The sequence below is a fragment of the Mya arenaria genome, chromosome 13, assembly GCF_026914265.1.
Source record: "Mya arenaria isolate MELC-2E11 chromosome 13, ASM2691426v1".
NCBI classification, from domain to species: domain Eukaryota; kingdom Metazoa; phylum Mollusca; class Bivalvia; order Myida; family Myidae; genus Mya; species Mya arenaria.
This window is the reverse complement of record NC_069134.1, coordinates 50815615-50840160: the sequence shown is the minus strand read 5'-3', so window position 1 is coordinate 50840160 and position 24546 is coordinate 50815615. Positions and strand designations below refer to the sequence as shown.

The 24546-nt window shown below is 34.6% G+C and overlaps 1 protein-coding gene across 4 annotated transcripts in view; it reads left to right on the top strand.

Moving 5' to 3' along the window:
- Window positions 1-22650, top strand: part of LOC128214561 (sperm flagellar protein 2-like) — a 38137-nt gene extending 15487 nt beyond the window's left edge. For 3 of the 4 annotated variants that reach the window (XM_052921093.1, XM_052921089.1, XM_052921092.1), the window contains 27 exons: window positions 2095-2213; window positions 2465-2568; window positions 3004-3269; window positions 3482-3617; window positions 4306-4447; window positions 5055-5129; window positions 5554-5629; window positions 6085-6108; window positions 7862-8011; window positions 8239-8387; window positions 8785-8912; window positions 9147-9213; window positions 9990-10159; window positions 10817-10973; window positions 11302-11576; window positions 12768-12951; window positions 13600-13792; window positions 14138-14366; window positions 15669-15768; window positions 16773-16880; window positions 17148-17276; window positions 17772-17954; window positions 18353-18478; window positions 18801-18922; window positions 19984-20170; window positions 20869-20994; window positions 21723-22650. In XM_052921093.1, coding sequence (XP_052777053.1) covers window positions 2095-2213; window positions 2465-2568; window positions 3004-3269; window positions 3482-3617; window positions 4306-4447; window positions 5055-5129; window positions 5554-5629; window positions 6085-6108; window positions 7862-8011; window positions 8239-8387; window positions 8785-8912; window positions 9147-9213; window positions 9990-10159; window positions 10817-10973; window positions 11302-11576; window positions 12768-12951; window positions 13600-13792; window positions 14138-14366; window positions 15669-15768; window positions 16773-16880; window positions 17148-17276; window positions 17772-17954; window positions 18353-18478; window positions 18801-18922; window positions 19984-20170; window positions 20869-20994; window positions 21723-21788 — 3791 coding nt within the window. In that variant the 3' untranslated portion in view covers window positions 21789-22650. The remainder of the gene's footprint in view (window positions 1-2094; window positions 2214-2464; window positions 2569-3003; window positions 3270-3481; window positions 3618-4305; window positions 4448-5054; window positions 5130-5553; window positions 5630-6084; window positions 6109-7861; window positions 8012-8238; window positions 8388-8784; window positions 8913-9146; window positions 9214-9989; window positions 10160-10816; window positions 10974-11301; window positions 11577-12767; window positions 12952-13599; window positions 13793-14137; window positions 14367-15668; window positions 15769-16772; window positions 16881-17147; window positions 17277-17771; window positions 17955-18352; window positions 18479-18800; window positions 18923-19983; window positions 20171-20868; window positions 20995-21722) is intronic. The other variant, XM_052921090.1, reaches the window with a different exon arrangement.
- The last annotated feature ends 1896 nt before the right edge of the window (window positions 22651-24546 follow it).

Genomic DNA, 24546 nt, shown 5'->3' with positions numbered 1-24546 from the left:
TGGACTCTTGGCCATTATTCGATAACATTTTGAGATTCATGAAACGCAACTTCAAATCTATATTTTATAGTTGTATTTGCATTCTGAGAATGACAGTAAACATTTCTGAATGTGTTACAAATGGCCTGTTTTTATAATTATTGACACATATTTTGTCAAAATTAACTATCTTGTAGATATTTATAACATTTCAATATTTGTTGTTTTGTTGAGCCCGAGTATCAAGTTAAAACTCAAGGTGTAAGTGAATATTTGCCATAATATAAAAGAGGCCGATTCATTTCACGCAGACTAGCACTCTCTTAGGAAGCCATTTTGCTTCTCTGCAACTTTTCGTTGATCGAAGTTCTGAATACTCATTTTGCACAGACTTACACTCAGTTTTAGCGAGCCATTTTGCGACTCAACTTTGGTTTCGTTCATCTGAGTTCTGAATATCTTGTTTCCTAAAAAAACAAATTAATGGAAATAGATTGAGCATACTCAACTATATTTACTTAACTTACTTTTTATATCTTTTAGCAATATATATATATGTCTTTCATTAATAAAAAGATACATGATTAAGATGGGAAAAAAAATCTATATGCATAATATTGTCTCATCATTATTTGCCTCATGCATATTTTTCAAAAAATAATTGAATGCACCTTTTTAGTAAAAAAATGTAATTTAATTAGAAAACTGATGCAGTAGAATTTTTAAAATTTATAATCATGTTAAACAGCTTAGTTTGGCTCTTGTAATATGTATGACTCTGTATGACTTTGTATGACTCTGTATGACTTTGTATGACTCCGAATGACTTTGTATGACTCCGCTACGGTTTTTGGATTAAGGGATGATAAAATAAAATTTTATTTTTTCAATTTGAATATCATACTTTTAAATGTTTTAAGAAAAGATTAAGTTTTCTTTCAAAAAGTACCATTTTATGTATATTGAGTAAAGCAGACAATTGTCTTTGGTAAATGCAAGGTTCAAATAAAATAATTGAATACTTTTACATTAAACCACTGGGTTTGAAGGTGTTTTAATAACATATTATTTGACTAATGTTTCTTCCCCCTATCCCTATTGATATGAGTCTTTAGGTGGTAGAGCTGATTGTTGGTGCTTGTTTTCTGTCAGATTATTATTTCTTACAATTATAGATTTGGGGTCAGAATTTCTGGTCCATCTTTGCTGTAACCATTTAGTTCATTTGTAGACAATTTGTCAATATACCTGTTATATAATGCTCTTTTTTCTTTCAGCAATTTCCTCTCCAGTCTTATTTCTGATTACTTACATTGTTTCCTTAAAAAGGATTGGTCAAAAGTGTAACTATGTTTATTCCTGATATAAACTTGTGCAGCAAGAAAAACTAAACCTAAATTTTATTTCCTGAAACAATCAGTAAAAAATGAAAATTATATGTCATACTTACGTTTGTTGAAACTGCATGCTTTGAGAAAATACACCAATGGCCATTGAAGTGTGAACAAACAATCTTCATCATACAATGTACATGTTGTAAGATATTTCACTGAGCATTTGTTTACTGCTATTACTATCAACTCAAAACAGAAGATGAATCACTATAGTTTAGGTTATGTCAACCATTTATGGTGCTTAGAGATTATCAAATTGATTGGGCAAGGCATTAGACTCATCTGCCTTTTTCTACTTTTCTTTAGCAGGTATGCTGTTAGTGAGTTTCAATATACATGCTTCGACATGCTTGGTACCAGGCACCTGTTAGTTGTTCCAAGACGCATTGTCATTTAATGTAGTAACTTGGTACATATAGTAAAGAAGAAATTATTTTGGGTGTCTAATGACTTGTGGCAGGCAAATTGAATTGTTTCTACTTAAAATGACGCCCTCCAAATTAATTATTAATTAAAAAATTAAATTAATTAAAATTATTATTTAATTTTATTAAAATGTATTAATTATATATATAAGACAATTTGTTTACAATTCAAAAGCTAAAACTATAATTCTATATAATACCTTTGTCCTTACTTTAATTGCCACTGGTGTTGAAAACAAAAATATATACCAGAGATGATCAATCCCTTAAAACAATAATTCTGTTACTATTTATAGCACCCAAGGAAGACCAGAATGAGGCTGGTGAGGGAAGGGAATCCCAACAGGACGTCACCAAAGAGGAGCCTAAATCATCTAGGAAAACCCCTGTTAGATCAAAACAACCAAAGGAATTGGTACTGAAACAGTTGACCTTTTACTGTTTTCTGAATTTAATGCATTTTTTCTTAATACTAATTGTAATAGATGAACAGTTATAATGCATTCATATCAGGACATGAATCTTTGTTCTAGTTTTTTCAAGATCATTAACCCAAGAATGGTTTGGTTTATGTCTTGACATGTTATCTTTATTAATATGTAGAAACTACTGGAGAAGGTGAACTCTTCATAGTTTAAATTCATGCCAACTTTTTTCGTTTTTTAGCCAACACCAAGAGCCAAACTTGGAGCTAAGGCCCAGAGGTTCCTGAAGAAAGGCCAGGCTGTGGATGATCAAGTTCTTGTTGATATTCTAGTGGAGTCAATCAGGTAAGAATTGTTTGAGAGAGCGGGGCGTGGGTTAATAAAGGGGGACGGTGGTGTATGGGCATTGTTTGGTAGTGGATTGGGCAAGGGACCAAGGCCCAGAGGTTCCTAAAGAGAGGCCAGACAGGCAATAACCAAGCTCTTGTTGGTATAGTGGAGTCAGTCAGGAAAGAATAGCTTAGGAGAGAGGAGGGGTTTAAAAGGGGGTGTGGGCATGGTTGGGTAGTGGACTGAGCAAAAGAGCAAGGCCTAGAAACTCCTGATAAAAGGTCTGGCATTGGATGATAAAATCCTTGATGATATACTGAAAGTGGCAGTCAAATTAAAATTGTTTGGGAGATGGAGCGGGGTTAATGAAGGTGATTGAGAAATGGTGGGTAAGTGGAAGACTCAGTTAAAAAAAGAAAATCAAGACCAAATGTATTCCCATGTTTTCAGACGTGTACCAGAGGGCACTGGCTGGGTCATTGATGGTTTCCCGATGAATTATGCGCAGGCAAAGATGCTTGAGAAAGCCTTGAGTGGTTATGATGCTGCAGCCAAGTCTGGAAAGGGACCAAGTGCAAGCAAGCAGAAGAAATCTGTTCTTGCACCAGACCCGCGTCCACCCCCGACCCCTGTTGACCCTGCGAGCGGGATTGATGTTGTCATCATGTTTGATGCTAATGATGAACTGTGTCTAAAAAGGGCTGCAGGAAGAACAAGTTTGTTTTTGTTTTGTTTAAAAGCTTATTTTATGAGTAAAAAAAACATGTATACTGTTATTTAAATTTGACAGTAGGAAATTGGCTTGAGTTGAGAAATGACTTACAGTGTTTTATGAATACCAACCCTGAATTTTTCTGTTTTACTGTACACAATCTAAATTAAAGATGATTAAATGAATACATTGATAAAAGACATAATCCATCAATAGGGGCTGTCCAATCAGAGAAGGAATACCAGCAGGAGTTTAACCCCCCACCGGAGGGGAGCGCCACAGGGGTGGGAAAACAGGAGCAAGTTGTGGAAGTAGAGGACCCGGCACACGACCAGGAACAGATCCAGCACAGGTAAGACAACAGTTACTGTTTTTCCTGTAAAACAGGGAAGAATCAAATTTCTCCCATGCCAAATAAGTACGGTAGATCCCAATATTTGGCAATGCTGGTAATCCTTATCTTGCTTAAGTGAGTCAAGATAAAAAACCACATATGGAACTTTTTTTTTTACTACACACAAAAAAAGGTTCGAGCAAAAACATTTTTTGCTATATTTTGTTTTACTTAGTTGGGAAAAAAAGCATGTCCATGGCTGGTTGTGTAAGATAGGTTCATCCTAGTCCATGTGCAGGATGTTCTGCAGAAACTCGGTTGACTTCTTTTCCACAAGAAAGCCCTACGCTGTGGTTAGGATGAGCTTATCTTACACTATCAGCATGGAAGTTGTCCAAAGTTGTAGACGCATTGTTTTCCGTCCATGGAAGGCGGTCTGGCCACACTATTTTGTACAGGGGTGATAGCTTTGTCCCGCTTTAAGATATTGTAATAACTGGACTTTACACGGACACAGAGAGAATGTGAGTTAAATCAAGGATGTAGCTGAAAGACCAAGGTTCCCGTTTTGAGGTGAAACTAAGACAACAAGCACACATTTCGTGTCTGGACTATTATTCGTTATGATCTGAAGACATGCTACATGTAAATACAAAAATCTTGCAACTACCTCAGTTCAAGTCCATATTGCACACTGCTCTTCCAGGATCACTGGTTTCCTGGACAGCTGGCCCAAGCTTGAGAAGTGGTTTACCAAGTTTGGTACTCTACAAAAGGTGGACGCCTCCCTTCCCTCACAGAGCGTGCAACTCGAGGTGGAGAAGATACTGGAGGACACACTCAACAGGGTAAGACTTTAAATAACTGTTAGCTTATATGCATGGTACTTTTATAGCATTTGTGTTTAGCTTGTTTGTTTTATGAAGAAAAAATGTAAAGGTTTTGTCATAGCCTTTTGTTACATAACCAGCAGGTCATCTAGCCAACCACCTGGGGGATGATACCTTGTTATGTAATGACGCTACTTTGCGTTATAAACTTTGTCTTGAATAAACACAGGGACATGTTCAAGACTCAGTGTTCTATTGGTTACTGTGTCACACTTGGAGTCGTTACTGCCAGTGCCATTATTGTACAAAAACCTTAGCCTCTGTTAATAAAAGAGAAATATATTCCTATGAAACTTGGAACAGATGTTGCCAGATACAATGTGCACATTTAGTGCAAGGCCAAAAACTCTGCCTTGAATGATTGCACAGTTTTCCCCCTTGTTTGACTAAAGAAAACATGAACAGATGAGCATTAGCATTTACTCTGCAGCTCCCTAGTATTTATCCATTGCCTGTTTATAACTGGAGCAATCCAAGATTTCTGAGAACAGCATTTCTTCTTTTAGTATCCAAATCCTTGACCAGGTCAGGGCATGTTCTTTTATCTTGTGTTTTACATATTCAGCTGCAGGGCAAGGACCAGGAGAGCTCCCAGCAGCCTGTGGAGCAGACGGAGACAGTTGAGGAGAAGAAAGAGGAAGTAACTATGGTTCTTAGCATAGATTATTTATAATGATTTTTTTGTAGTATTGAAACACCATGATGATAAATGTGATATTCATCATTTGAACTGTTTATACGACTTTAAACCAGGTGTCAGTATCACCCAATAAATTTTAAACAATTTTTAGTCTGAAATGGTGCACTTTAAGAGTAATTTATTTATTTTTTTCTCCAATATTTACATAAAAAGTAAACTTGGATGATTTTTCGGGAGGGCCCCCCGTCTTGACCCCCTTCACTATTGTTTAAAAATGGAATCATTGATGAACTCATTTTTTATCAAATGAGCCAAAGATTTTTTTTCAAAATCACGTAAATAAGGATGTTAAAGGTTGTTTTTATAAAATTCATCTATAATTGCTAATCTACAAGCAGTCTCATACTGATATATAATATTCCAGCCCCCTGCACCGGCACCAGAGCCACCCAAAACCCCACCCCCTGAGGAAAAGTCGAGCAGACCCTCATCCAGGAAAGGTTGGTGTATACATGTAGTAATTTTAAAAGAAGAAATTTTAATTATTTCATCATGATTATCTTTAAATTAATTTTTAATCAAAAGTCTCAAAACACTTTAAAAATGGAAAATTACACAAATTATGCCATAAAAAAATAAGTGAGCTAAGCTTTATTGTCTTATAAGCGATTTAAGCTTGCTTGAGAAATTTGTCCGATAGAATGTTTCTTAAAGACAACCTGCAATGTTGATACATGAATGTGACTGTGCCATAGATGTGATAAAGGAACTTGTGCATTGAACATTGTAAACTATATATACACTGCTTCCATTAGATATTGCAGAAGAAACATATTCAGTGCAATATGTCTTCATTAAAGATAAAAGAGATTTTTTATCCATGCAATATGCATATTTATAATTCACCAGTTATATTTTTTTTGCATTAAGTATGCCAATACTGGTACTTTTTAAGATTCTCTCGATCCTGCCTCTAACGGTGAGTAGTTTAGCACTGTTTGAAGAGAATACATAAGCAAGCAGCTGGTGTTTGTGTGATTTGCCAATCAATTTATTGACATTTAAAGATTGTTAGAAATATAATGTATTATGCATTGAAACGGAGGACCTTCAGGGACCTTCAGGGATCAGGTGTCGTATTTCATAAAGCTTCTTAGTGAATTTTTATTTTTCATTTTTTTAACAATAAATATCTTAAATATTCTCTACTATTCATCAAATTTAATCTCAGACATTTATCAATTTGACCTTTTTCTTGCCATATTTCATATTTTTGGTGTAAATACATTGTTAGTTTTCTTTTTTTCAGTTGAAAATTTTCACTTAGATGCTTTATGAATATGGCCCCTGATCTAAAAATAAGCTAGTCATTTTATCTTGCTATTTGCGATATTGTTGAACTTTTGATGGTCGGTAACCCAAAATAAATTTGACATTACTTGAGAGGTTATAATTGCTTGCTGATTACTGATTGGTGGAATATATAGAGGGTTTCATATGAGGGGCCAATTAATACGAAATATATTTAACCAGTTTTATAAAATTGATAAAAAGGTCTTGGCAAGTTGTTTTTGCCATTTTTAGCTCGTCTGATTTTTGAAAAAAATGACGAGCTATTGTCGTCACTTGATTGTCGTCATCATTTAGGTCACATGGAAATTATCAAAGCTATCACTTTGAAACTTGGAGAACTTGCGCATCTAATACCCTTCTTCACATTGTACCCTAAAGATGCTGAGTCTCACCTGGGGGGTAAAAAACATGAATATTTATGGATTTTGGTTGATTTTGAGAATTGGACATAGCTTCTTCAATTTTTGTTGGATTGATTACAATTTTTTTCCACAGACAAAAAACACAAACAATATATCAAACAGATTTTTAAGTCACACATTTGGAAGGGTAGGGGGAGGGTTGGGGATATTTTAGTATTTTTGGATTTTGTAATTTTTAGCTAGTCTGATTTTTTAAGTTTTGTGCTTCGGTCACTTACATGCAAACTATCAAAGCTATCACTTTCAAACTTTGGAATACCTGTTTACTATCAAATGTACAATATGAAATAAATAAACCATAAAAGGATAAAATCAGACGAGCGTTCAGCACCCGCAGGCGGTGCTCTTGTTGTAATTGAGTTTAATAAATTTCATATTGAATGACAAGGAATGTTAGATTGTATTTATATCATAAACACTTTTCTGCCAACATCCCAATATAGCGTGACTATTTTCAACACTATTTTTTAATGATGTAATGTAATGTCACACTTTTTGGATAGTTATAACACTAGTTATATATCAAAATATATAATGATGTTATTTCTCAATGGTGATGTCACTCATGATATAAAATTTCAAATAAATCGGTGGTGATATGACCGATTTTGCAATTTTTTAAAGGCTCCAAAATTTTGTTTGTAATATCATATGGGGTATAATTTTTGCATATTTTTGCTCTTCACATATTACCCTTTCGAATGATATCAAAATAGTATGGGGTCACCATGCATACTTAGTTAACAAACTTAGAATGGGATAAGAAATTACCACACATTCAGAAGAAATTATAGCACTATATATATAGTTATACCGATAAAGACAATTACTAACATTCTGCTTTGATTTTTTTTTGGTAGCTATCAAGTTATTATACTGCTGTTCATCATTAACTTAGCACACTAGGTTTTAATATAATCTTTCATATTCTAATTATTTGTTAACTTTTACTCCAAGGTTCAGGAAAGAAGGGTTCTCGCTCCTCCTCGAAGGAGTCTCGCAGCAAATCGCCCAAGGACAAAGACAAGAAGCGGGACAAGAGTGGCTCACCCAAACGAGGGGCCAGCCCAAAGAAATCAGACTCTGGCAGTGGCAAAAAAAGCAGAGGTTTGTTTGAAATATTTGTTTGTTATTTTGTAAAAACATCTCTTTTTGGCGTTTTCTTTTTTCTATCAATTGTTTAGATTATGTAAGATTCTTTGATATCTTTTTTTTGTATGCATTTGGATCCTGTCTGTCTTAGCACAGCATTGAAAAATGATTAAAATTAGTGTTTTTCTTTAAAAAAAGACTTTCTTGAGAAACATCTATTACCTTTATCAACGCTCATGCAGGTGCATCTCCGAAGTCCAAGAAGGGTTCTGGTAAGAAGGGCAAGACACCTGAACCGGAACCTGAACCAGTTCCAGAGGAGCCCACAGGCCCCCCGCCCCCTCAGCCTGGCTCTGAGGAGTGGGAGTTTGTCGACCAAGAGCTGGAGAAGGTGGGTGATGGGTTCAATGGTTATCAGGTGCTTGATTATTGGGTGCTTAGCTTAACAAAATGAGCTGACTACCCTCCCTGACCTGTGCAAATCAAATTCATGATACCTCACTTTGTTTAAATTGCAAACACTGCAAAAATCTGGACGATTTTAAGCTGGTTTGTTTTTTTGAAGAAAAAAAAAGTTTACAAGTAGGTATTGTCAAAACAATGGTGTTGGTAAAAGCTTTATATTAAAATAAAAGTTGTAACAAAACTTACCAGTGAAAACATGCCTATGTGTAGCAAAAAAATCAAATATTCAGCTACTGGCTTTACATTAAAAATTAAAATAAAGGTTTATATTCAAAGATATTTCTATGAACAAACAGAAAATACTCAAAATCTTTTATTTGCAGGAACTTGCCAAGATTCTTGCTGATCACTGGGAAGCTGTTGAGAAGATGTACATTCAGGACGGCAAGTTTGTCTTCCGAAAGATAAGAGATGAGCGGGAAAACATCTACAGATACTTCTTCCAGATCAGGTGGGTTGCATTTATAAGACAATTATCACCAAAATGGCTTGCCTTCACCATAAAATATGACAACATTATCAGGATTTTTGATAATTAAAGTTTGATTTTTGTATGAAACATAGTTCAAACATGTTTTACAATTGTAACAATTTTACGAAATTACCAAAATGATTAACCATAATGCATGAATGAAAATTATGTCATTTTTGATAGTTATATTCATCTTCAACATTCTTTTCCCAGGAAGGACTACCTTGCATACTTAAGGAGACCAGACCACAAGCAGGAGTTTGTCTCCCAATTCCAAAAGGTAAAATCACTTAAGTTAATGCTTTTCTTTGACCACATTAAATTGTTTTATGGCCTTACCTGACTCAAAAATTCCCTCAAACCAAAGGATTTTTAGCCTTTCCAGTAGTCATATTTTTTTCCTATTCTTTGTTACTGAATAACAAGTAAACAAAAACCCTACCATCCTACTTTAAAATATGGGTCAAGAGAGGCCAAACTAAGCAGTTTTATTTGTGGCCTTATTGTAAAGTTTTGTTGGATTACCTGGGTAAAAGTAAATTGATGCAGAGATTTAGATATATACATGATCTTTTTGGAACTGACATACAATCCCCAATAGGTCAGTTGATAGTGAATGTAAAGCCTCCAACATAAATGACGCAACGCCATTGGTCCAGGACTTGTTTCACGCTGAACCCATATTAATCTTTATATCGTACCAAAATGACTTCTATTTTTTTATTCCTGATACCTGATGCCAATGGATATATAAAATATTTCTCATGAATTGATCAATGTAAACAGGTAGTCAATGTGATATATGCATAATAACTTTTATTCCCAGCTATGCTCTTACCTGATACGGTTACCTTTGCCCCATATCCCACATAAGGTCACCTACTAACCCTGTAACTTATATTATGTTTGTGGGGAAAATTATGTTGTGTCCTTGCTTCCTAGCAATGATATAAAATTTGTGTCATAATTAATGATATGTCCCAAATAATATGTAATGGTCAAAGCTCCCAAAATGAATAAATGAAAACTATAATATGTTGTAACCTCCCCCTACAGGAATACAACGATGTACCTGACGATATGCGGGAAGATGAAGAGACAAAAATGGAGCTTCACCAGCGTGTTGATGATCTCCGTGAACGACTCTGGAACATCTGTGATGAGCGCAAGGAGCAGGCTGAGTCTGAACGGGAAACCGTTATAAATGATGGCTGGCTCGATGACAGGTATGTGTGGCTGCGAATTGTTGGGGTTAAAACAATTGTCTGATTCACTTCTAAATGTTTTAAAAGGCAGCTATCTTACAAAGATATGATGCAAGTGTTTTTTTGCCGCTATTTTCGGAACAGACCAATACCCTTGGTAATCTAAATTTTCGCATATTTTTTTCTCTCACATATTTGGGAATTTTATCAAAGTAATCTTGAAGATTGAATATACTCAGAAACACATTTAAGCCATTTATTTGTGTTTGTTTAGCGTCAACAAAATATATACTAACAGAATTTTGTGAAAAAAATTTTTGTTAACTTTTCTGATTGGGTATTTCTATTTAATATTTAGGAAAAAACTTACTTTTAAGCATTGGACACATGACTGAATATCAGCTATAAAAATTGCAAAAAAAAAGACATGAATATTATTTTCACACACCCCTATTGTAACAGTCATAAATATTCATGTCAGTGCACTACAACATCACATCAATTGGATAATTTAAGCCTTACTAAGCAGAGAGTCCAACTGATGTTGTATGAATTCTATCTTCTAAAACATCAGATGTTTTTTCTGTCCTTATATCCCAAGACCTGGTGCTTTGATTAATTTTTACCTTATGTTAATCCTTAAAATAAATGTTGTATTGTTTACCTCTCTATCTCCAGATTGGGAGTATTGAGCAACTTCTACATCACGCTGATGCAGACGGAGGTTGACCGCTTCCAAGATACGGTTCGCATGATGAAGGATTATTATCGTGGAATGGAGGGAGAAATTCCTGACGAGCTCAACGTTAACTACATTAGGCTGCCTCTAATTGAGGTGAGGATTGATTAAATCTACTGTGAAATTACATATGACTCTTAAAAGCATATTTCTATGCCTGCAATGTATATTTAGCATACCTACTGGTTTTAAAGTGAATAGAGGGTTAGGGTTTTAAAAATTAGATATCATGTGATATTAAAAAGTGTGTTGAAATATACCCATATCATTATAATCATTTTCTGTGTTTATTTTATACACATGTTCAATAAAGTTTCATGCATTCTGTCAAAACGAAACTTTATATTTTCGTTCAATATTAGTATTGGTAATTTTGAGATATATTTGATTTGTCTTTAAAAACAAGAACCTTTATATTAAACAGCTCCCTGTGGAGAGACCAGAATCCCCGGAAAAGGCTGGAAGTGAGGGTCGTCAGACGCCAACCCCAGATGATCGACCAGGGACAGGGAAATCTGACCGTCCCCGTTCAAAATCCCCCCGGTCACCAAAGGGGGGCAGGAGCAAATCCCCGCGGGAGAAATCCCCGAAGGGAAGCAAGTCAAGGTCAAGGACACCATCGGCAAAAAAGAGGGACAAGAGTAAGGAGAAAGAAAAACCGGCAGAGATTACAACGTTGCCAACACCCCCTGGCAAGAGGTATGTACCAAAAAAATACATGCATCATTATTACGAGTTTGACTTTTTTTTTAAATTAAAAAATGTCTTTGTCATTATTCAAGCAGTAATTGTAATAAAACTTTTGGATCGACTCGCCTTAATCAAACACTTATGCTAGGCTGCAGTTTTTTTGGTCTTTTGAACATTATAGGTTAGGACAATATTAGAAAATATTGATGAGACCTTACAACTTTTAAAAATGTATGTATGATTTTCAGTATCTTTTCCATCCATATTGAAAAGAGGTACCTATGCATGTATATATAGTCCATGTTATAATACAAAAAGAGTCTGGCTGAAGGTTATAACAGAGTGTTAAATGTTTGTAGCTCTGCAGAGGAAGGGGAATTAGACAAGAAAGTAGTACTTTTTGTTTACCAACCAAGGCAGGGGAACGTTCATGTTTTCATGTTGTGATTTTGTGTTTTTCACTACTTTACTTATTCACTGGATCAGTTCTGTATTGTTGTTAGGCCAATAAAAAAAAGTTTTTTTGGACTTCTTTGCCCCATCAATAGGGTCTGGTAGGATTGATTATTTTTATAGGTCAAGCTGTATCTGAATATCATTTTTTGTCTTAAAACTTTAGCCATTTTGTCTGGGTCATTGTGAACTTGAACGCTGTGTTAAAACAGTCCATTTACGGGTCTTTCTGGTGCAAATTAAACTTCCAAAAACATTTACCCAAAAGGAAAAAGAATAAATGATAAAAATGTGTATGTGTGGGAAAAATTAGGGTCTGTTTGGGAAACAGGAAACAAATGCATGTATTTTGTTTTGTTATGCCTTATGAATTTTCAGTTGAAACTGTAGCACAAAAGGCTTTTCTTATCTACTAAGCCTAAAACACTTTGAAAAATTTGTCCATTCATCTTTGTCTGCTTGAAAAAAAAATGCCTAGAATTTAGAAAAAAAGAGCAGAACAATGATAATATATACAAAAAATACATGTATATATATATATATATATGAAATCTTATCATTCACATGCTCAATTTCTGAATTGTCTGAAATATACAATATAAATAATAATATTGGTGAACCAGTATTTTTGTTTTTGGTTATGTATTATGTATTATATTTGAGCTAACAAAAATTTGATTGCCAAAATTCAAAGAGAATTTCAGAGAAAACAACTTTACTCATGATGAAATACTGCATATTTCCCAGAATTCCTTTGATCCCTCGACGTCCGACATCAGCGGACATAGAAGCAAAATCAAAGGAAGTCGCAAAGACGAAGGACAAGAAGAAAAAAGATGATGGCTACGAGAGTCCCGTTCCGCCGACGGATCCTGATGAGAAACTCATCTTTGACGCTTTCCAGATGGGTGTAACCAATATCAGCACCATAGTAAGTAATTCAGTTTAATTTTGAGCTTGAGATCTAAATAATTACGTATTTAATTTATTCACTCTTAAACCTTTGAATTCGGTTTGGTGATGTTTAAGACTTGCATTTGGCTTGACCCTTTCTGTGTTTTTTGGTGTCCTTGACAAATGAAAAGTAATTAAAGTAAATCAAAGAGCTAAAAACTAATAATAAAATAATAAATGCGCAAAATGGCAGTTTCTGTAATATTCAGGCCACAATCAATAGTTTGGATGGCCTTAACCAACTACGGCCTGTAATCAACAACACATTGAGGCTGATTTTAAGAATCTGACTCAGAAAACTGAATTTTTGAATGTTACAAAATAATATAACTAAATTTGTAAAACATATTTTTTTTGTGACAGTTTCAGCAATTTCTGAGTCTGACTCTCAAACTTTAGAAGTTAGTGAATATGTGTCCAGCCCGCAACAACACCCTTGACCTGAAATGATTTTGCCTGTCTGGTGGTTTTTTAACATTTTGGATTTTTTTTACAATTATGATATCAAAGAGGAAAAACATTTTATTAAATAATTGTCCTGAGATTTGTTACAGAAAAACTTTTTTTGGTGCGAATCTGGTGAACAGTCCCTTTAAGAGTTATTGATATATTCTCCCTTTCGTAGATGTCTCTGGAGGAGGCCGCACGAGAAGCCGCAGAGGAAGCGGAGCGCCATAAAGAGGCTGAGAAGCAGAAGGAAGCAGCAGCTGCTGCTTTGGCAACCAAGGCAAAGCCAAAGGGCAAGGGAAAAAAGAGCCGCAGCCCCTCTCCCAAGAAAGGAGGCAAGGGGAAGGAAGAGGGGGCACCAACACCAGTCCGTGAGTGTCCATCTTGTTCGGAATTATAGGATAAAGTTATATGCAATTATTTGATTCTTAAAATGAAATATCAGACGACTAAACTATGTTTGAAGCAATATTTAATACAACTCGTAACTCTTACAACACATGAATTAAAAAAAAATGACTCAAAAAAAGGAGTCTTTTGTTTATGAGTATATCATACAGATATCTGTATACATGTATTGTAATGAAATATTGTAGCCATTTTAATGTAATTCAAGAAATGTTTTTAATTGTCATTGCAGTCTGCCCTAAAATAGATCATAACATTATAATGTATGCTTTTCAATCTTTACATGACATTGTGTCTCTGTATTACAGCGTCTGAGCCAGTGTCGGAGGATGAACAGCAAAGGCGTGATGTGCGCGATCGCATGAAGCAGGAGTATTTCTTCAGTATTGCTGAGGAGGAGAAGGCATGTAAGACTCGCATGGAGCTTGTCAAGGTCACCGCGATGGCCGTGATGCATGATTTGAAGAACAAGGCAGATGAAGCATTCAAAGACATGAATGATTGGCTGGGAGCACGTTACCTGAAGGAGATGGAAAGGTATTGAGGGGGGGGGGATTGGTTAAGATATATTATAATATCTTCTTATACACTAATATAAAAGGTGTGGAAATGTGTCTTATGCACTAATATAAAAGGTATGGAAAAGTATCTTATATACTAATATAAAAGGTATGGAAATGTATCTTATACACTAATCTAAAAGGTATGGAAATGTATCTTATACACTAATCTAAAAGGTATGGAAATGTATCTTATACACTAATCTAAAAGGTATGGAAATGTATCTTATACACTAATCTAAAAGGTATGGAAATGTATCTTATACACTAATCTAAAAGGTATGGAAATGTATCTTATACACTAATCTAAAAGGTATGGAAATGTATCTTATACACTAATCTAAAAGGTATGGAAATGTATCTTATACACTAATCTAAAAGGTATGGAAATGTATCTTATACACTAATCTAAAAGGTATGGAAATGTATCTTATACACTAATCTAAAAGGTAGGGAAATGTATCTTATACACTAATCTAAAAGGTAGGGAAATGTATCTTATACCCTAATCTAAAAGGTAGGGAAATGTATCTTATACCCTAATATAAAAGGTAGGGAAATGTATCTTATACACTAATATAAAAGGTATGGAAATGTATCTTATACACTAATATAAAAGGTATGGAAATGTATCTTATACACTAATATAAAAGGTATGGAAATGTATCTTATACCCTAATATAAAAGGTATGGAAATGTATCTTATACCCTAATATAAAAGGTATGGAAATGTATCTTATACCCTAATCGAAAAGGTATGGAAATGTATCTTATACACTAATCTAAAAGGTATGGAAATGTATCTTATACACTAATCTAAAAGGTATGGAAATGTATCTTATACCCTAATCTAAAAGGTATAGAAATGTATCATATACCCTAATCTAAAAGGTATGGAAATGTATCTTATACCCTAATCTAAAAGGTATGGAAATATATCTTATACCCTAATCTAAAAGGTATGGAAATGTATCGTGTACACTAATATAAAAGGTATTGAAATGTATCGTGTACACTTATTTAAAAGGTATAGAAATGTATCTTATACACTAATATAAAAAAGTATTGAAATGTATCTTATATACTTATATAAAAGGTATTGAAATGTATCTGATACACTAACATAAAAGGTATGGAAATGTATTATATTCACCAATATTGAATGTATGAAAATGTATCTTATACATTAATATGAAAATGTAAAGGACAAATTATTTGAATGAAAATCTCTGCCTACCATTATGGACAGTTTTTTAAAACATTCTTTGTTTACTTTCAGCATCGACCACATGTCTGAGATTGTCCGTAACGCTATTGAGAGCAAGATGAAGATCAAGCAGGAGTTGATGTTGAAGCAGCAGGAATTCCTTATGAACGAGGTGAGGCGGGAATTTCAAATTTGGGAGTTAAAGAGAGTCTCTCACATTTTATATGGTCAAGATATTGAAAAAAAAATGATTTAGTATAAAATGTGAACAAACTGCTATTGACAATGGTTAGTTTTTGTTATAAGTTTCTGTTAATGGGCATATGTTCATAAATACTTGAAATTATGACAGAAAATTCTTTATTTTGCCAAAAAGCAATAATTGGCTTTTGGCTTGAATTGATGTTTTTTTTCATCTGTTATTTACAGTTTGGTGTATCTTTATGATAATAAATAAAATTGCTTCATTTCACCAACATGAAATCTTTCAAAGTCCCTTAAAAGAACATTGAAATTTATTTTTATTAAAACATTTTTTAATATGGTGCTCAATGAAGAAAGTATGAAAGTTGGCTCATCTTCAATTTGTAATTGGGTCATTGGGGGTTAAGAAAATTGATAAGTATACCATAGATTCAATGCTTTAAGAAAGTGAGGTCCTTTTTTATGTACTGGTACACATCTGCAATGTTTAGTATTCATAAATGCCATGCTGATATTAAATTGCTTCAATATACACAGTTTAACAAAATTGTTTATCCTCGTGTTTGTTTTTTGTTATACAAGTATAGAGTCTTTTTGGACCCGCAAGTCATAGATATGACCTTCTATGCAGTTGTTGTTCACAACATGGAATAAACAATGGCAACACATATTTGTGTTAATACACTTGTTTTACGTTATGACAGGGAAATAGCTGAGGAAAGAGGGACGTTTCAAAACACTATGTGTACACTCCTGAATAGGAAGTAGAGACTAGACCCCCACATCTGACTGTTTTACAGCAATGCAAATGTGTAATAACCTCTTTTAACTTCTCCTCACCAGGACCTTGTAGTGTTGAATACCATGTCTACACCACCCCCTGAAAAGGAAGTGAAGACTCCTACATCTGACTTTTTTTTACTGCCAACTCATGAATTTATGTGTAATAACCTCTATATTTCTCCCCACCAGGACCTGGCGGTGTTGAAGACCCCGTCTCCCCCACCCCCTGAAAAGGAAATTGAAACCCCCACATCTGACTGTTTTACTGTGGCGCAACTTATGAATTTATTTGCTCAGGTTTGGTTATTTGCTCATTTCATTGAAAATGTACTTATTTGTGTTATTTTGAAGGCTGTATTATTTTTCCTAAAACATGGTATTTGATTTCAAAATATATTTGTTATTTATATAATAGAGTTATGTTATAGACATTTCAAATAAATGATTAAAATGCTTAAATATCCCTTCATTTTCATTATTAGAACAATCAGCTTTTAAAAAATTGCTTTTGTTGCTTGATTTTCCTCATATTAAACCACCAATATCTTTGAATGTCTTTTACAGTTTGCGACCACAGCTCCGACAGGTGTGATGTCAAACAAGTCGTTCTTGGAGACATTTGAGAACATGGTATCTGTCACCCACGGCATGGAACAACTTCCTGATATCTGGCTCAATGTTTCGCCCCAACAGGTAAGGGAACGAAATATGGCTAATAATGGTTAACATGATATACAAATCGCAAATCCACATGCAATACATAATGCAAAATACGGTAGTCCGTATTCAGCCGTATTCCACTCTTGTGACGTCACGTCGTAACAAGTATTGTTGGGCGATGTTAAAATGACGTCATGAAACAGAATAGTGCATCATAAAAATGACATTTATTATGAACACATGTGGCCTTTAAGTGATCTAACCAGTAATGTATATAATAAAAGGGATATTAGTACTGCGTTTTGATCCGGAATGTGGTATTCGACTCTCGAGTACTCTGCAAAAATACACTCGAATCGAATACAACCTCCTGGATCAAAACTCAGTACTAATGACCCTATTATATTATATACAAATCACAAATCCACATGCAATACATAACGCAAGAAATGATAGCCTGTATTCCACCCCATTCCCCACATTTATATTATAGTAACTGCTCTCAAAATACCACTTTATTCCTCGCAGATCCAGGACATAGCAAATGGCTGCTCATCTGATAATGAGTATGTTGATTGGCGTCGGTTCCTGATTGCGCTGGCCCAACCTATACCAACGCCGACACAATCCAACTTGCTCGAGACTCTCGGCAGATTCAAGGAGATGGACCAGAAATCAACTGGATTCGTTACACGGGAACAGTATGATAGGGTAAGAGAGGGGAAGGTTGTTTTCTTACTTAATTGACTGTTGTAATTCCACAGCAAACCTATAAAACAGATAGAAAATGATATTTTTATATTTTCATGGACTAGATGTATTTGTTAGTTATAGGGAAGAGATATAATTGTCTTCCTAAAATTGACTTTTGCACAAGAATAAAGACAAATAAAAAATCATTTCAATTTTTAATATAGTTGATTATCAGACCATGGAAAGGTCCACCAGTTTTAGGCATTTTTTTTTTCATTTGCTTTGATTAAAAAAAAATGATGTGTTTTTTCTATACGGAAACCTGATACAAAATATACTGTATATGTACTGCAACATGTATATATATGAAATATAACCTGAAATTTTTCCCATGTTTGTCCCTTTAATTTCCCTAGATGGACCTGTGGTTCAGCCCCTCGGACAGTAACGGCTATAACCGTCTGTCCATGCTGAAGGCCTCTCTGTTTGACATCTTTGCCAACCATGGAAGAATCCCACCAGTGGTTGACTACATAGGCATGGTAAGGCTCTCACACTGTTTTAAGCAATCGCATAATTTCACGACAGCAATTCATGACGTGAAAGCAAAATGCTTCTGTCCTTGTTTATATAAAGATTGTCCATGACGTAAAGAACCTGTTTAACTGCAGTGACTTAAAGAACCTACTATATAACTGCAGTGACTTCAAGAACCAAAAAATATAATCTTTAAAAACCTGCATAATATGGAGCCAATTGAAATAGAGGATGCATCTTGAACTTTATTAAACAACCATCAGTAAATGAAGTCACAAATGATTATGTTTGAATTTTTTTTCATCATCCTTTGTCCATCTTTTTCAGCTGCTGTACTTTAGTGCGGCTGGTAGCTCACAGGAAGGCTTCATGAGGGCTCTCAGTGTATCAGCCGGTACCCACATGCCCCGTCTCCTTAAATCACCGCCCAAACCTCAGGACATACTAAGGTATGTATAGAAGTCACAGTGTATCATTTAGCACCTACATGCCCTGCCTCCTAAAATCACTGCCAAAACCTCAGGACATACTAAGGTATGTATAGAAGTCACAGTGTATCATTTAGCACCTACATGCCCTGCCTCCTAAAATCACTGCCAAAACCTCAGGACACACTAAGGTATGTATAGAAGTCACAGTGTATCATTTAGCACCTACATGCCCCGCCTCCTTAAATCACTGCCAAAATCTCAGGACACACTAAGGTATGTGTATAGAAGTCACAGTGTATCATTTAGCACCTACATGCCCCGCCTCCTTAATTCACTGCCAAAATCTCAGGACACACTTAGGTATGTGTATAGAAGTCACAGTGTATCATTTAGCACCTGCATGCCCCGCCTCCTAAAATCACTGCCAAAACCTCAGGACACACTAAGGTATGTATAGAAGGGGCTACATTATATCGGCTATCAGCCACATGCCCCATGTCCTTAAATCACCTCCCAAACCCTAAGATACACTTTTGTATAAAAAGAGTTACCAATCAATGATCAAGTGCAGTTGAAGAAAGAATGTTTACAAAGCAACAACTAGTTGCTATGCTGCTAGCTGGAATTGCTTGTCACTTGTTGAAGGCCTGGTGTTGCGATAATGTGACTTCTCTCATGATTGGCACTCTGTTATAACAATGCAGTGCAACTGTTGTCAATTCTTAATTTTGCTGAATGAGGATAGTTATCATATACCCCCTCTTCACAAAGGAAGTGGGGGCTATATAGGAATCACGCACCTTGTCACTTCACCCAGTTGGTTCATCTGCACCCTTTTTGTCTGGTCCATATCTTTCTCATTCATTGTTGGATTTCAAATTTATTTGGCAGAAGTGACCCCCATAGCATGAAGCTGTGTCGCGCACAAGTCCTTACATTCAAGGTCTAGGTCACAGCAACCTTTTGATCTTAGTATGTGTTCATTATTCTGTACTTTTTTGTCCAATCCATATCTTTTATGAAAGTTAAGGTTATAATCAGATGGCATATAAACTGTCAAAAATGCCATTCTGTTTTAGCCCAGAGATCCCAGAAGACCTGGAGGATGTTTCTCCAATGCCACCGCCGGAGGACATCCCGTCTGAAGCCATTGACGCAGTTGTACCCCTTGATGCACTCTACCGTGTTCTGCACCATGGGGAGACACCCAAGGGTGACAGTCACAGATACTCCGTCACTGCTGACCCTGAGGATGCAACGTCTCGGGTAAGTATTTGAGAATATACTTTATTCGGAGCTTGGGGTTCATTTTTCCATTAATTAACTACAGGCAGTGCAATACAACTAATAAAACTCTACATTGTGTTTAAAAAAAAGAAAAATGAGTTCTGATTGATGACTTTTAAGTTGATGCATGATTATACCATCTGTCAACATGTTTGTAAGATAATTTTAGGCCAAAAGAAAAGTTCTTTGTTTCCACTAACATCTTCACAAAAAAGGGGTTGTTAGATAGGAATTACTTCTTTCTTTTGAGAACCAGCATTCTGTTCAAAACCAACCTTTAACAAGGTTATATCACTATTGTAGAAAGGTTTAAATACAAATTGGTGAGTTTTAGCATGTCCACTCGTAAATGAACATTTTTTAGGAAATTACTGAAAAATTCCACAGTACGCCAAAAAAAATTGTAGGGTCGGCAGGAAAAATAGGGTCTGTCAGGTTTGTGGAAACAATTTTTTTACGCCTTATGAAAGTGGTTACAAGCTCAGAAAAAAATGTGTCTGTACACTGAGTTGGTCCAATTGTATATATGTACTTTAAACTTACATAAATAATGTCACAAATGTACTTTTATCATATTTTAGATGGAACAGCTGTGACCATCATCTCGCCAACACATTGTTTCCCAAATGCAAAACTTATATTGATTGTTTTACCTAAAGTTTACATTGCATTTGCAGGAGCGGTTGGCGAGTGTTTATCAGGAGCTTGGCAATGATAACCTTGAAAGTGTGCCCTTTAAAGTTTTGGTCGAACATCCCTTGATCCAGGATGTTATCAACGCTTGCAAGACGTTTAAATCTCTTGTAAGAAACTTGTTTTAATTTTTTTTTAATATTTACTTTTGATTATTTTTTCCCCGATTACATTTTAAACATAATTATTCAAAGGGTATTTAACATACAGTCGAAACCTGTTTGCTCGATATCCCAGGGACCAGCCAAAATACTTCAAGTCTCGGGAATATCAAGCCAAGCTGGAATGCTTACAGAGACTAAAACAAAATTGGTCCTTTAATTACATCCAGATTCAGCCAATGAGGAAATCGAGACAAGCAATATCGAGCCAACAGGTTTCGACTGTAATAATTAAGGAGACATGCCACATAATTATTAAGTAAAAATGTAACATAATTTTTGTGTAACATAATTAATAAGGAGATATGTAACATAATTATTGTAATATGTAACATAATTGTCAAGTGTTGGGGAGTTATGTAACATTATTATTCTGGCGATATGTAAATTAGTATGAGTGTTCATAAGAGTTAGACCAAAGAAAATTGAGGAGATACCTGGACTAACAAATGCACTTGGATTGAGTGGATTATGTTGTCAAGTTAAACTTTATAATTATTGAAGGCAGCAATACCCTGATACTCCGATTATAGAATCATGTCATTTTTAAAAGGCTGATCAATCTGGTTATGAAACTATTTCAATTTTGATTTCAGTACAATTTTAAGAAAAAAAACAAACACATCATGTACATAGAGAATTATTATTCCTCAATCTGTCGTTTATATATTTTTCAGGATCTGAAAACAATACTGTCATCATCTGACAACATGGACGCCACAAGCACCAAAACAGGAGAATAAATAAACACATTTGTGCTTAAAATGAATAACTGTGATATCATACATGTACTTTTATCGGCAATATCAGCAACTAAAAGAAAAGAGATCTTGATAGAATTGACATTTTTTGTATTTTTTGCTGAAGGATTTCGTTTTTGGAAACACTTGAATAAAGCATAGGAATATTTATATAAATGTTGCAATAATATAAATACTAAAGTGTTGAACTATGATATGAAATATTGAAATATCAAGACATGTTGAAATTATATCAGTACAAAAATGTTGAAATATTATCAATAGAAAATTGTTATAAATTACAATGTTTGAATATAAAAATAAAATAGCTAATATGTTCTTATTTTTATTGTACTCATTATTAGCCAGGAGTTTATTGTTGATGGGTTGAAATTTAGAACTCGGAACAGTTTGCACCGAGTTCCTCATAAAAACATAATGTTTATCTGTCTAAACAGTCAACTTGTACCAGATGACTTGCATTTATGTACAGATAACTGATTTCATTTATATCAGTTGGATTTTTATTTTAATATTATAATGCTTATCTGTGTGTTAAATTTGACGCTTGTTTGCAATTTGCATTTATTAATACTTACCTGCATTTAATATGTTGTTGATGGTTGCACGTTTTTTTGTGTATTGATTTGCAAAGTGCAATTTGATTAATATATGTTATTATCTGTGATATTTTTAGCTAATTCTATTCTTTCTTTATCTTAAACAAGTATTCAATATATATGGAAAGTATTAAGTAATCCGTCCAAAATAATATTTCTTTTAAATTTTATGTCATCTATTTTGTTAATAAGTTTATGATTGAAAATCTTGCTAGATCTTTTTGGAAATAAATGGTCGAGAAATAGCACTGTGTGATTTCTGTGCGTTCACTTTGGTGGAAGTCTTAAGTTTAGATCATTCTAGGGTCATACATTCTCTTATACATTTTAAGCCTCATAAAAAATCCAGACATTTTAATATCATAAATATTGTGAATATTTGAATAATATTTACATATTCTGTTTTACATGCGAATTCAATATTGTTTTATGAGCATTTTCATTGTTGTTGAATTAGATTATCACATTTGCAACAGCACAGGGCTATTATTGCGGAACATTACACTTAATAATACCTGCTGTTTTGAGATGCACAAATCACCCAGCAACACGAGGGAGTGGGTCAATTGCACACAAGTTTGCACATCAAAAATCTTGGACGTGTGCCGAAGTAAACAGGGTTTTTTTTCATGATAAACATGCTTTTACGTGCTTTTTGACGAGTTATGCATTCCAAACGCTTTCCACTGAGGGCATGGGTACGCCGTGGCTGTAGTAAAGACTGTACGTTGCGTACCGCGGCATCAAGGTCGTTGGTCGAAGGTCAAGGTCACAAACTCGAGGCATTTATGTACATGTCGGACATGTAACTTTTTTTATTCTAGTATGTAGCTATGCTTATTGAGATTAATATGCTCTTTTCCGTGCGTTGTATTCAATTTTACGCCGACCTTTATCATGTAACTTTATTACACTAGTATGTACCTATGTTTGATAAGATTTATTATATACTCTTCTGTTTGCGTGCGTTGAATTTAATTTTAACTCGACGTTTATCGTGTAACTTTATTGTACTAGTATGCATCTAAATCGGAACAGTACCTGAATATGGAACAGCCATTATAAAAGTGTTTTTCCGATCGAGATCAGTTTATTTACGATTTTAATCAATAAAGATGCTTGCTTCAGATACAAGTTCCAAGGAACACGATTCTCCGGTAAGTATTTCAAATACTCCTATCATTTAAAGTTTTTCATGTTCAAATGTCAATACATGGCCTGCGGGGAAAAAACTTCATGCTTGCCACAATCACAACATACTGGTACAGCCTGATTTTTATTGAAACCATTAAATTTTACTGACAAAAATGACAGAAAAAAAACAAGCTGGAAATAACATAAATTATTAATTTACCTAAACAAATCATGGAGCAATATTTTTTAAAGAATACATAAAAATAAATAACGAATTAAAGCTGTTCCATATTTAGGTACTCCGAGGACGAAAATGGCAGTCCTTAATTGTGCGGTTAATGAAGTACTTTTCAAGCAGATTGGTAGTATCTTGAAAAATGCCATTTATATCAACCAATTGGTCTTGAATCCTATTAAGCTGATGGAAAATTTTGTGGTTGTGGTGCAAGTCTAACTAAAAATATTTCAAAAATAGTGCCGAAAGTGTTCCGATTTTGCGGCGTTGTCTTCAAGTTTACGTCGACGTATATCGATATATATTTACACATCAACTTCCATTCCTTAAATGAACTGCCTATCGGCAATTGCGTTCATCAATCGATGGGGTATGAACGCAATTGGGTTGGTCAATGTGCGTGGAGTCCGAAGGTCCCAATTGCGTTCATATCCCCGATAATGACATCAACCCCGCAATTCATTCCTTAAATGGACGATAAACATGTAACTAAAACAAAACGGATAAACGTGGTCCAAAGATCGACGTCCCTGGCGTGATTGTCATGAGTGTGCACGAATTTCTTTTGAAACAAATACTAATATATGTATCACAGTTTGAAGAGCCATCAACGAAGTATCCACAACTATATCTATATACATGTACATACATTTCATAGATTATCAAAATCATAAAGGTCTTTGAAGAGTTGACGCATTTTCAATCGATCGTCGATGATCGTAGAAACCCGAATTAGTGTTTACTTAAAAACATCACAACAGTTTTATGTAAG